The 12,013-nt window shown below is 39.7% G+C and overlaps 1 protein-coding gene across 1 annotated transcript in view; it reads right to left on the bottom strand.

Annotated features, from left to right (window-relative positions):
• The window catches only part of ADAMTSL5 (ADAMTS like 5), a 207,308-nt gene that overhangs the window by 43,248 nt on the left and 152,047 nt on the right, over positions 1-12,013 (bottom strand). Inside the window, exon 11 of the mRNA XM_069736430.1 lies at positions 2,664-2,732. Coding sequence (XP_069592531.1) covers positions 2,664-2,732 — 69 coding nt within the window. The remainder of the gene's footprint in view (positions 1-2,663; positions 2,733-12,013) is intronic.

Below are 12,013 nucleotides of genomic sequence, written 5' to 3'. Positions count from 1 at the left end.
GCATTCTTGGACTCTCAGACTTAAATCAGTGGGACTTTCATTATGGAGGTCATTTGGATCTGAGGACCTTGACACATGACTATTGGACTTTTTACTGTTCATGCCATCCCACTTTGCATGTGTGCTGCAGTTTGTTATTGGGATGGTCTCTTCATCTGACATTTAAATGTGGGCCATTTTTTCCCTTTTTTTGTTTTTTTGTTTCTGTTTTTGTTTTCTATTTCCATACCTATTGGCACACATTTTCTATTGCAGAATATAGATTAATTATGTGTGCTGTATTGATTGGTAGTGATGGCATATGTATGTATTTTTATATATATATATAAATATATATATACATATATATATATATATATATATATATATATATAATGTAGTCATTGCTGCATTTTCACACTAATTATGCACATTCCTTCAATACAGGTCCATACATACCATTTGTGCCTGTTAGTTCTTTTTGCAGGCTATTCTGCTATGTGTCATTCACCTTCTGCGCCTCTGTTGCTTGTGCTCTTTATCGCCCCCCTCTGGACGTTTGCGCAGCGTGGCTCATTATTTGAACCACATCTGCGCAGGCGCCGCCCGTCTCCATGGAGATCTTTTGTTATTCCCATCCTGCCTCTCTCCATTCCCTGCCAATGTGCGACTTCCTGTTTCCGTCCCCCATCCTTTGGACGGCACAGCTGCACACACTCCAATTGATTGGGCTTCTTATTTAAATGTGAGTTATTGACTACAGCACTCACTTCCCCTGACGAAGCCGCTGTGGCGGCGATACGCGTGGGGCTCACACACCCTACCCTACCCTGCCTTATGCCGTTCACATTTAGGCACTGGCTATTTGACTTTGTGTAGTCGATATATTTTTGGGTTCCAGCCTGTCTTTTTTCTTCCCGCCTCAGATGAGTATGCTGGGCATTATATTGCCCCCCCTCTGTAACTATAGGCTGTTTTTCCTTGTTATCTGCTGGGCACTTTACTTCCAAACCAATTAGTAGATTTGATACGGACATCCTTTTCACAAGGTTTTCTTTGCTCTAGCTTTTCCAATAGGGGGCTTATGGTTCTTTGCGCCTATGATCTCTTATGCCCTAAGCATATATGGATGCGTTTCCCTTTCAACTAGGGGGTATTATTTCATCTATATAAGGTGACATATATTATGCTGACCCATTGTATTATGTTTCATGTCGACTTCATATTTATTTGTAGGGCATTTGAATAGGGGTGTTTTTGTACACTATTGGTACATTTTAAATGTTTTTATGTGTTTTGCTGTGATGTTCAATAAACATTGTGTTATTTTTCTACTTTCTATGGTTGTGCGGGCCTGTTTCATAGTCCATTCTGTTTTCTTTTTTTGGTTATACATTTAATATTGGACTATGCACTGCACCCTATAACATTTATTTGTGTATACAGCTTGAGTGCACCCTTTACAAGTGTTTGTAGATCTAAGTCTCATTGAAAACCTATGGAGAGATCTTAAAATTGCTGTTGGGAGAAGGCACTCTTCAAATATGAGACCTGGAGTTGTTTGCAAAAGAACAGTGGTCCAAAATTCCAGTTGAGTGGTGTAAGAAGCATGTTGATGGTTATAGGAAGCGATTGATTGCAGTTATTTATTACAAAGGGTGTGCAACCGAAAATTAAGTTGAGGGTGCCAACAATTTTGTCTTGCCCATTTTGGGGATTTTGTGTAAAATTATATCCAATTTGCATTTTTTTCTCTGTTTTTATTTTGTGTTGTAATTGCGATAATTTTCTGGGAGAAATACTTCATTTTCAGGAACAATTTCAAGGGTATCAACACTTTTGGCCATAACTGTATGCTATATGTTTTGGAGGGGTCCTCTTAGACATGCTCTATGAGTAATTATATGACTGTGCCCGAGTGCACAAAGCTAGGTTTAGTCGTAGTTGGGTAAATTTGGCATGGAAAAACTCCACTGACCGCACCAAGGCCTTACCATAGTTTCATAGAAAACTATGATTAACTAGAATGGAGATTGTAAGCCAGGTCCTCTTGTCCAAAATAAGTGTTTGACCTCACAAATAAATGTACTTCTAAATAAAGGGGAAAAAATCCCAACAGACATCCCAAAATCTTGTAGAAATCCTTCCAAGATGAGAGTAAATTTTATCTGTAAACAAGGAACCAACTCCTTTTTAATGTCCATGGATTTAGAATAAGATGTTATAAAAGCACCTGTAGGTTTATGATGTAGGTGACCCAAAACATTTATTCATATAATATACTGTATATTCATTTTTGCCTCACAGTTTCCATCCAGCATTTAAAGACGTTGTCCCATTTCGGGAATTCTTGGAGCAGGAGCGGTTGGTATAAAAAACAAACGCAAGACAGGAAACATTATGGCGTACATAAGACAAATATTAACCCTCGAGTGAAAAAGTAGAAGTCATAAAAAATGGTAATTAAAATGCAAATTATTAGAAAGCTGCAAAACTTTTTGCCATACAATGCTGAAGATTTTTGTCACCTAAGGCTGTACAAATTCTTTACTTTTCTCACATATTACATTTTAATAGCTGGAAAAAAATTAATTAGCCCTTCGCTTGATTTAAATTCTTCTGATAGATTGTTATCTAACAACTTTAACCTTTACAATGAAGTATTGAATGAATCTCATGCTTACCAAAATCACTGTGACAATAATGTTTCTTCCTCTGAGCTCTGCCCTTCAACGGCATACACTTCTGGCAATCTCATCCAAGAAACAAAAACGTTAAGAATCCATAACAATTAGATATTAATAACAACAGTTATCAGATATTATCAATAAAATACAGCTTGCTAGTTTATCTTTCCTTCATGAAGAGATTTTTTTTGTGGTGTAACATTCATGCATGCATTTCCCATAGATAAAATGTAAAAAAGCATACCTACAGCATGCTGCATTAGGAAAAAATATTGGGGATCCAAAAGGCAAATATGAAAGCGTGCCACAAAAAAATGTGAGCGTTTCATATTTTTCTATTCAGAAGTATAGCTTGAAGATCTCTGGGCCCAATGCAAATTTCCAATAGGACCCCTCAACTATTAGTACCTTTTGGACCTCTCCAAGTTAGAGAGCCTAATTGCAGATGCAACCTCTGCAACCACTAAAATTAATTTAGAGCCAAAGTTAGACCACACCATCTAAGCAGCTATTAAATAAAAAAATAAGGTGCCCATTGAGAAAAGTATATGAAATATTAGAAATCATCATTTGGGATTTTTTTCAATATTGGCTAACCAAATTGTAATGAATATAAGCTTTCAAAAGTCAGTCTAGCATGTGAAGAAACTCTTATTATTAAAGGATAAATACTTTAGTGGGTATGCATTAAAAGTGAGAAAAAGAAAAAAATACATGTTTGCAAAAAATAATAACAACCCAAAAAAGGTACATAAAAAATGGGGTGAATGTGGCAAAATAACCACTACAATATCCCTGTAAGGCCCTAAATTTTGAGCCTTACCTAGCCATGGAGTTTAATAGGCAATTCAAGTGAAGGCGCTTCTGCTCTTCGTCGTCTAGCACCTATGACGATCCTAGATACCGGTAATTGTTTTACCCTTAGAGCACAGAAATGATAGTCTATAAGATATGAAAAAGCAGTCGTCTCCTTATGTGGCAATATATGCATCTTTTTGTTACAAATAAAAGATTTTAAATTGATAGTGTCCAAAATACGTGCACCTCCACAAAAAATAGATAAATAACTAGCTGCACTACTATAACAGAGTATCCCTGTAACAGTGTGTCCCATTCAAAATAATCCAATAAACTGTGTGAAATGGGGTGCCATACACGTGTATAAATGCAGCCTGTTCAGATGCTATGGTTTTAAACCCACATATAGGGTTTACCATTTGCAGGTGGCTATCACTATATGGAATTGACAAAACTGCATTATAAAACAACTGGAGAAATAGATGTCCTTCCCTTAGTAGGTGTCCATAATCGTGACTCTAAGATTAAAAAATCGATCTAGGGTGGTCATAGGACTCTAAGGGATAGACGACGAGGAGCGTTGGTGCCTTAACTTGCATTGAATATTAGGGTGTCAACCTCTGCTGATAGGTTAGGCTGATTTAGGATAGGGGTGGGGAATCTTTTCTGCCAATGGCCATTGAGGTATTGATACCATCATTCAGGGGTCTTACAAATTGCATGATAACTCCACCCACAAAGTACATCCTGACATTGGCAAAGGTATCAGGATGTAATAATATATTGCATGTGCCTCAATGCTCACAAAGCAAGAAGAAATCAATGGGCGGGCAGATATCAAACTACAGCTGCTGGCCTAAGTACTACAGTCGTCAGGAATCTTCCACAGGCAGATGAAAGGTCATTGAGAGCCGAAAACGGCCAATGGACCTGAGGTTCCCCATCCCTGATTTAGGGCCTTACAGGGATATTGTCATGGTTATTTTGCCACATTACCCTCTTTTTGGCCACTCTGCTAAGAAGAAGCCATTGCTCCAAAATAAACATAAAAAGTCATATCAATGTTTGCAAATGCACACAGGAACAAAGATTATAATTTTTGGAGACATGTCCTGTGGTCTGATGAAACTAAAATTTAACGTTTTTGGCATAATGACCATTGTTATGTTTGGAGGAAAAAGGGAAAAGCTTGGAAGCCAAAGTATACCATCCCAAATTTGAAAAACGGGGGTGGCAGCATCATATTGTGGGGTTGTTTTGCTGCAGGAGGGACTTGTGCACTTCTCAAAATAGATGACATCTTGAGAAAAGAAGATTATGTTGCAATACTGAAGCAACATCTCAAGACATCAGCCAGGAAGTTAAAGCTTGGGTGGAAATGGGTCTTTCAAATGGACACTGGCCCGAAGCATACTGCCAAAATGGTAAAAAAAAAGTGGCTTAAGGATAACAAAGTCAATGTTTTGGAGTGGCCATCACAAAGCCCTGATTTCAATCCTATTGAAAATTAATGGGCAAAGTTGAAAAGGCAGGTGTGGGCAAGGCGACCTACAAACCTGGATCAGTTTTGTCAGGAGGAATGGGCCCAAATTTTGATCAACTATTGTGGAAAGCTTGTGGAAGGATATCATGTTTGACACAGGCCACTCAGTTTAAGGGCAATGGTACCAAATACTAATGAAATGTATGTAAACTTTTGACTATGCAATAAGTAATAAAAATGCCTTAAAACATTCTCTCTGGCTCATTATTCTGGAATTTGGCAAATATTAATAATTATGGTAATTCTAATTTACCTAAAGCAGAAAAGTTTATTCTGATTTCATGTCAGATATTGAGAAAAACATGCATATGTGTCTTCTTATATAGTGTATGTAAACTTCTAGTTTCAACTCTGTGTATATATATATATATATATATATATATATATATATATATATATATACATATACATACAGTGGGTGTGGAAAGTATTTATACCCCTTTAAATTTTTCCCTCTTTGTTTCATTGCAACCATTTAGTAAATTCAAAAAAGTTGAAAAGGTGAGATCGTTCTGATTTATACATACCAGTCGTGGTTCATGCAGCACGTCCAATTATGGATATCCATTATATGGAACATGCGACTGGAGAATTGTGCTGACATATATGAATTCGGTCAGTATTTACTTTCCCTGGAGACGTATGCATATTTAGTTTCCCTAAGTCTCGGGGATTGCTTGTGGTATAAGACATTCCTATGAATGTGATTTTCATGTGAGTCCTTATTTGTTAGTTTTTCTTTTGAATGATTGATACATAGTTACATAGTTACATAGTTACATAGTTATTAAGGTTGAAGGAAGACTATATGTCCATCTAGTTCAACCCATAGCCTAACCTAACATGCCCTAACATGTTGATCCAGAGGAAGGCAAAAAAAACCCAAGAGTAAGCTCCACATTGGGGAAAAAAATTCCTTCCCGACTCCACATACGGCAATCAGACTAGTTCCCTGGATCAACGCCCTATCAAGGTATCTAGTGTATATACCCTGTAACATTATACTTTTCCAGAAAGGTATCCAGTCCCCTCTTAAATTTAAGTAATGAATCACTCATTACAACATCATACGGCAGAGAGTTCCATAGTCTCACTGCTCTTACAGTAAAGAATCCGTGTCTGTTATTATGCTTAAACCTTTTTTCCTCCAAACGCAAAGGATGCCCCCTTGTCCCTGTTTCAGGTCTATGATTAAAAAGATCATCAGAAAGGTCTTTGTACTGTCCCCTCATATATTTATACATTAAAATAAGATCACCCCTTAGTCTTCGTTTTTCCAAACTAAATAGCCCCAAGTGTAATAACCTATCTTGGTATTGCAGACCCCCCAGTCCTCTAATAACCTTGGTCGCTCTTCTCTGCACCCGCTCTAGTTCAGCTATGTCTTTCTTAAACACCGGAGACCAGAACTGTGCACAGTATTCTAAGTGTGGTCGAACTAGATACATACCATTTTAATAATATTTATTAAAAGTTAATTTTTATAGTCTTATATTAATCACACCCTGCTTAGTCATTTGCATTTTGATTGGTGGATATTGTTTATTATTTCTTGGGAACGATGCAACAAGTTTTTCACACCTGGATTTTGGGATCCTCTGCCATTCTTCCTTGCAGATCCTCTCAAGTTCATCAGGTTGGATGGTGAACATTGGTGGACAGCCATTTTCAGGTCTCTCCAGAGATGCTCAATTGGGTTTAGGTCAGGGCTCTGGCTGAGCCAGTCAATAATGGTCACAGATTTGTTCTGGAGCCTCTCCTTTGTAATTTTAGCTGTGTGCTTATGGTGATTGCCTTGTTGGAAGGTGAACCTTCAGCCAAGTATTAGGTCCAGAGCACTCTGGAAGAGGTTTTCATCCAGGATATCTCTGGACTTGGTCACATTCATGTTTCCTTCAATGACAACCAGTCATCCTGTCCCTGCAGCTGAAAAACACCCCCATAGCATGATGTTGCCACCACCATGTTTCACTGTTGGGATTGTATTGGGCAGGTAAAGAGCAGTGCCTGGTTTTCTCCACACATACTGCTTAGAATTACCACCAAAAAGGTCTATCTTCGTCTCATCAGACCAGAAAATCTTATTTCTCATTGTCTGGGAGTCATTCATGTGTTTTTTAGCAATCTATACGCAGGCTTTCATATGTCTTGCACTGAGAAGAAGCTTCCGTCGGGCCACTCTGCCTTAAAGGCCCGACTGGTGGAGGGCTGTAGTGATAGCTGAATTGTGGAACTTTCTCCCATCTCCCTACTGCATCTCTAGAGCTCAGCCACAGTGATCTGGGGTTCATCTTTACCTCTCTCACCAAGGCTCTTCTCCCACGATTTTGCTCAGTTTGGCTGGACAGCCAGGTCTAGGAAGACTTTTGCTGGTCCCAAACTTCTTCCACTTAAGGATTATGGAGGCCACTGTGCTCTTGGGAACCTTGAGTACTGCAGAAATCCTGTTGTAACCATGTCCAGATCTGTGCCTTGCCACAATTCTGTCTCTGAGCTCCTTGGCCAGTTTCTATGATCTCATGATACTCATTTGGTTCGACATGCACTGTGAGCTGTGAGGTCTTATAAAGACAGGTGTGTGCCTTTCCAAATCAAGTCCTATATGTTTAATTAAATGTAGTTGGACTCCAATGAAGGAGTAGAACCATCTCAAGGAGAATCACAAGGAAATTAACAGCATGTGACTTAAATATGAGTGTCTGAGTAAGAGTAAAGGGTCTGAATTCTTATGACCATGTGATATTTCAGTTTTTCTTTTTTATTAAATTTGCAAAAATTTCTACATTTCCGTTTTTTTCAGTCAAGATGTGGTGCAGAGTGTACATTAATGTGAAAAAAGTGAACTTTTTTGAATTTGCCAAATGGCTGCAATGGAGGAAAATGGGGAAGTACGTCTTATAGTCAGGATGTACCTGCTCTGGCAGTGAACGCACGGCATCTGCAGGGCCATGCTTACCAGAATAAGGATGAGGGGGCCATGCATGCCAGGGTAGTGATGAGGGGACATGCATACCAGGGTAGGGATGAGGGGGCCATGCATACCAGGATGGGAATGAGGGGACCATATATACCAGGATATTGGTACAGAATTGACTACATTGTTTTGCTTTAATTTTACCTGCTCTAAAACCTAGGTGCATCTTATGGTCTGGTGCATCTTATAGTCTAAAAAATACTGTTTGTGTATGTATATATGTATATATAAACACTCACATACACATACATACACACACTCACACACTGGGGAAAATAAGTATTTGTTACACTGTCGATTTTGCAATTTTTCCCACCTACAATGAGTGGAGAGGCCTGTAATTTTTATCGCAGGTAAAATTTATCTGTGAGAGACATAATCACATTGTATGATTTTAAATAATTAATTTTTATTGCATGAAATAAGTATTTGATCACCTACCAACAAGCAATAATTCTTCTTGAAGCTCTCACAGACCTGTTGTTTTTTTTCTTTAAGAAGCCTCTTAAGGCCCCGTCACATAGCGAGATCACTAGCGAGATCGCTGCTGAGTCACAAGTTTTGTGACGCAACAGCGATCTCAGTAGCGATCTTGCTATGTGTGACACGTACCAGCGATCAGGCCCCTGCTGTGAGATCGCTGGTCGTGTCAGAATGGCCTGGGCCATTTTTTGATCGTTGAGGTCCCGCTGACATCGCTGAATCGGCGTGTGTGACGCCGATTCAGCGATGTCTTCGCTGGTAACCAGGGTAAACATCGGGTTACTAAGCGCAGGGCCGTGCTTAGTAACCCGATGTTTACCCTGGTTACCATCGTTAAAGTAAAAAAAACAAACGCTACATACTTACCTACCGCTGTCTGTCCCCGGCGCTGGGCTTCTCTGCTCTGGCTGTGAGCGGCGGGCAGCCGGAAAGCAGAGCGGTGACGTTACCGCTCTGCTTTCCGGCCGCTGTGCTCACAGCCAGAGCAGAGAAGCACAGCGACGGGGACAGACAGCGGTAGGTAAGTATGTAGCATTTGTTTTTTTTACTTTAACGATGGTAACCAGGGTAAACATCGGGTTACTAAGCGCGGCCCTGCGCTTAGTAACCCGATGTTTACCCTGGTTACCCGGGGACTTCGGCATCGTTGAAGACAGTTTCAACGATGCCGAAGTCTTTCCCCTGAACGTTGGTCGCTGGAGAGCTGTCTGTGTGACAGCTCTCCAGCGACCAAAACAGCAACGCTGCAGCGATCCGGATCGTTGTCGGTATCGCTGCAGCGTCGCTATGTGTGACGGGGCCTTTACTCTGCACTCATTACCTGTATTAGTTGCACATGTTTGAACTCGTTAACTGTATAAAAGACACCTGTCCACACACTCAATCAATCACACTCCAATCTTTCCACCATGGTCAAGACCAAAAAGAGCTGTCTAAGGACACAAGGGACAAAATTGTAGTCCTGCAGAAGGCTGGGATGAGCTACAGGACAATAGGCAAGCAGCTTGGTCAGTAGGCAACAACTGTGTGTTGACAAACTTGTTTGAAAATGGAAGAAACACAAGATGACTATCAATCATTCTTGTGGTCCTCCGTATGCATTTTGGGGCTATTCATTATTGTTTTGTCAATCTTTCTTTGTCTGAGGCTCCATGCAAGATCTTTCCTCGTGGGGTAAGTATGATTCTGAGAAAGGTCAGGAATCAACCCAGAACTAAAGGAGGACCTGGTCAATGACCTGAAGAGATCTGGGACCATAGTCTCAAACATTACCATTAGTAACACACTACGCCATCATGGATTAAAATCCTGCAGGCAACGCAAGATCCCCCTGCTCACACCAGCACATGTCCAGGCCCGATTGAAGTTCACCAATGACCATCTGGATGATCCAGAGGAGGCATGGGAGAAGGTCATGTGATCAGTCGAGACCAAAATAGAACTTTTTGGTATCAACTCCACTCGCCATGTTTGGAAGGATGAAGACGAAGGATGAGTACAGTCCCAAGAACACCGTCCCAACCATGATGCATGGAAACATCATACTTTGGAGTTGCTTTTCTGCAAAGGAGTAGGACAACTGCACTTATTGAAGGGAGGATGGATGGGGTCATGTATAGCAAGATTTTGTCCAACAACTTCTTTCCCTCAGTAAGAGCACTAAAATGAAGATGGGTTGTGCCTAAGTCTTGCAGCATGACAATGACCCGAAACACACAGACAGAACAAGGAGTGGCTCCATAAGAAGCATTTCAAGGTCCTGGAGTTTCCTAGCCAGTTTCCAGACCTGAACCTAATAGAAAATGTTTGGAGGGAGCTGAAGCTTAATGTTGCTCAGCGACAGACCCAAAACCTGAGAGATCTGGAGAAGATCTGTATGGGAAAAGTGGGCCAAAATCCCTGTAATTGTGTATCAAATATTAAGTTCTGTTTTTCTATTGTATCAAATACTTATTTCATGCAATAAAATGCCATTTAATTTTGTAAAAATCATACAATGTGATTTTCTGGATTTTTTTAGATTCTGTCTCTCACCGGTGAAGTGTACCTATGATAAAAAAAATACAGACCTCTCTATTCTTTGTAGGTTGGAAAACCTGCAAAATCCCCATTGTGTGCGTGTGTATATATATATTTTTATCTATTTTTCAATGTTAGACTCTTTCGATGATTGGGTTTTGCATTCTGCAATATTTTAATATGATTGGAATTACTTTGTAATGAGGGAAACATAGCAAACTTAGTTCAAGCCTTAAACAATTGATGGGTTATCCCAAAAATATGCCTTCAATATTAGATTTGTGGTGGTCTAACTTTTGGCACACCCTCGAAACCTTACCCTAAAGACCAGACATTAATTTTCAAAGGCCTGATGACCCATTAAATGTATGATAATAATACATAAATATATACATAGTAGAAAATCAAATAATTTGCATTTGCGCTGAGGTGTCACCCTAATAACTCTAGTTTGTTGATGAGTGACCTGCTTTCGCTGATGATGGCTAATGAAATAAATATACACGTGGCAAGTAGGTTGGATATAGATGCCTTCGATAGAACTGTTCTATCGAAGGCATTTATATCCAACCTACTTGCCACGTGTATATTTATTTAATTAGCCAAGTATACTGTATTGGCACAACAACTACAGAGGCAGGTAATATAATATTGCCATAAGAATAGTAACCATCAAGGGTCTATTCTTAAAGTCTTTCCACTGCTGACACATCAGCGAAAGCAGGTCACTCATCAACAAACTAGAGTTATTAGGGTGACACCTCAGCGCAAATACAAATTATTTTATTTTCTACTTTGCATATTGGGGCAAAAGGGTGGTATTGTCCCTTGATTTGCAGCAGGGGTTCCAATCACGATAGCGCCATTGGTTGTTCTGTAGTCATAAATATATACATGTACATTTAAATTCTGATTAGTCTTGTAATCACTATGCATTGTTTGTAATTTGAGGTTGTTTGGTTTGCCTATCATGTATTTATTGGAATGAGTGAAAGAATATACAATTTTCAATAATAATCTCACCTTGGGTAACAAACATCTGTGGAAATTTCATAATATATTAGCCTCCTCAAAATTAAAAGGGATTTACTCAGTATTGAGTATGATCGCTACACACAGAAATATATGCATTATGCACCTAGGCTGCTATCAATGAGGTTATTAAAGGGAACCTGTCAACAGGATTGTGCTGAGTAGAGATGAGCAAATATTTTCGGCTACCTCCTTATTCGGCAAGCTACAGCGCTTACTGGTTAAGCTGCAGAGGAAATCTGGATACTTGGAGCGCTCCTGCTGATCAGCTATCCGGCGTCGCAGCTGCATTTGTCATGGCTGTTTCACTGTCACAACACATAAATGGAGAGCCTGATTGTTGGGCGGCCTGTGGGGGGCTTTCATGTGATGCTCTGCTTAGATATTCACCTGTATGGCTTATGACAAGTCACTGATCACTCACTGATCTGCCCCCTATTTTACATAATGAATATTATATATGTTGGGGAAAAAAATCATCTGCAGCAGGCGATTGCT

Source organism: Ranitomeya imitator, chromosome 1 (assembly GCF_032444005.1).
Source record: "Ranitomeya imitator isolate aRanImi1 chromosome 1, aRanImi1.pri, whole genome shotgun sequence".
Lineage (NCBI taxonomy): Eukaryota > Metazoa > Chordata > Amphibia > Anura > Dendrobatidae > Ranitomeya > Ranitomeya imitator.
Note: the sequence above shows the minus strand (reverse complement) of the source record. Positions and strands in the feature narration are given on the sequence as shown.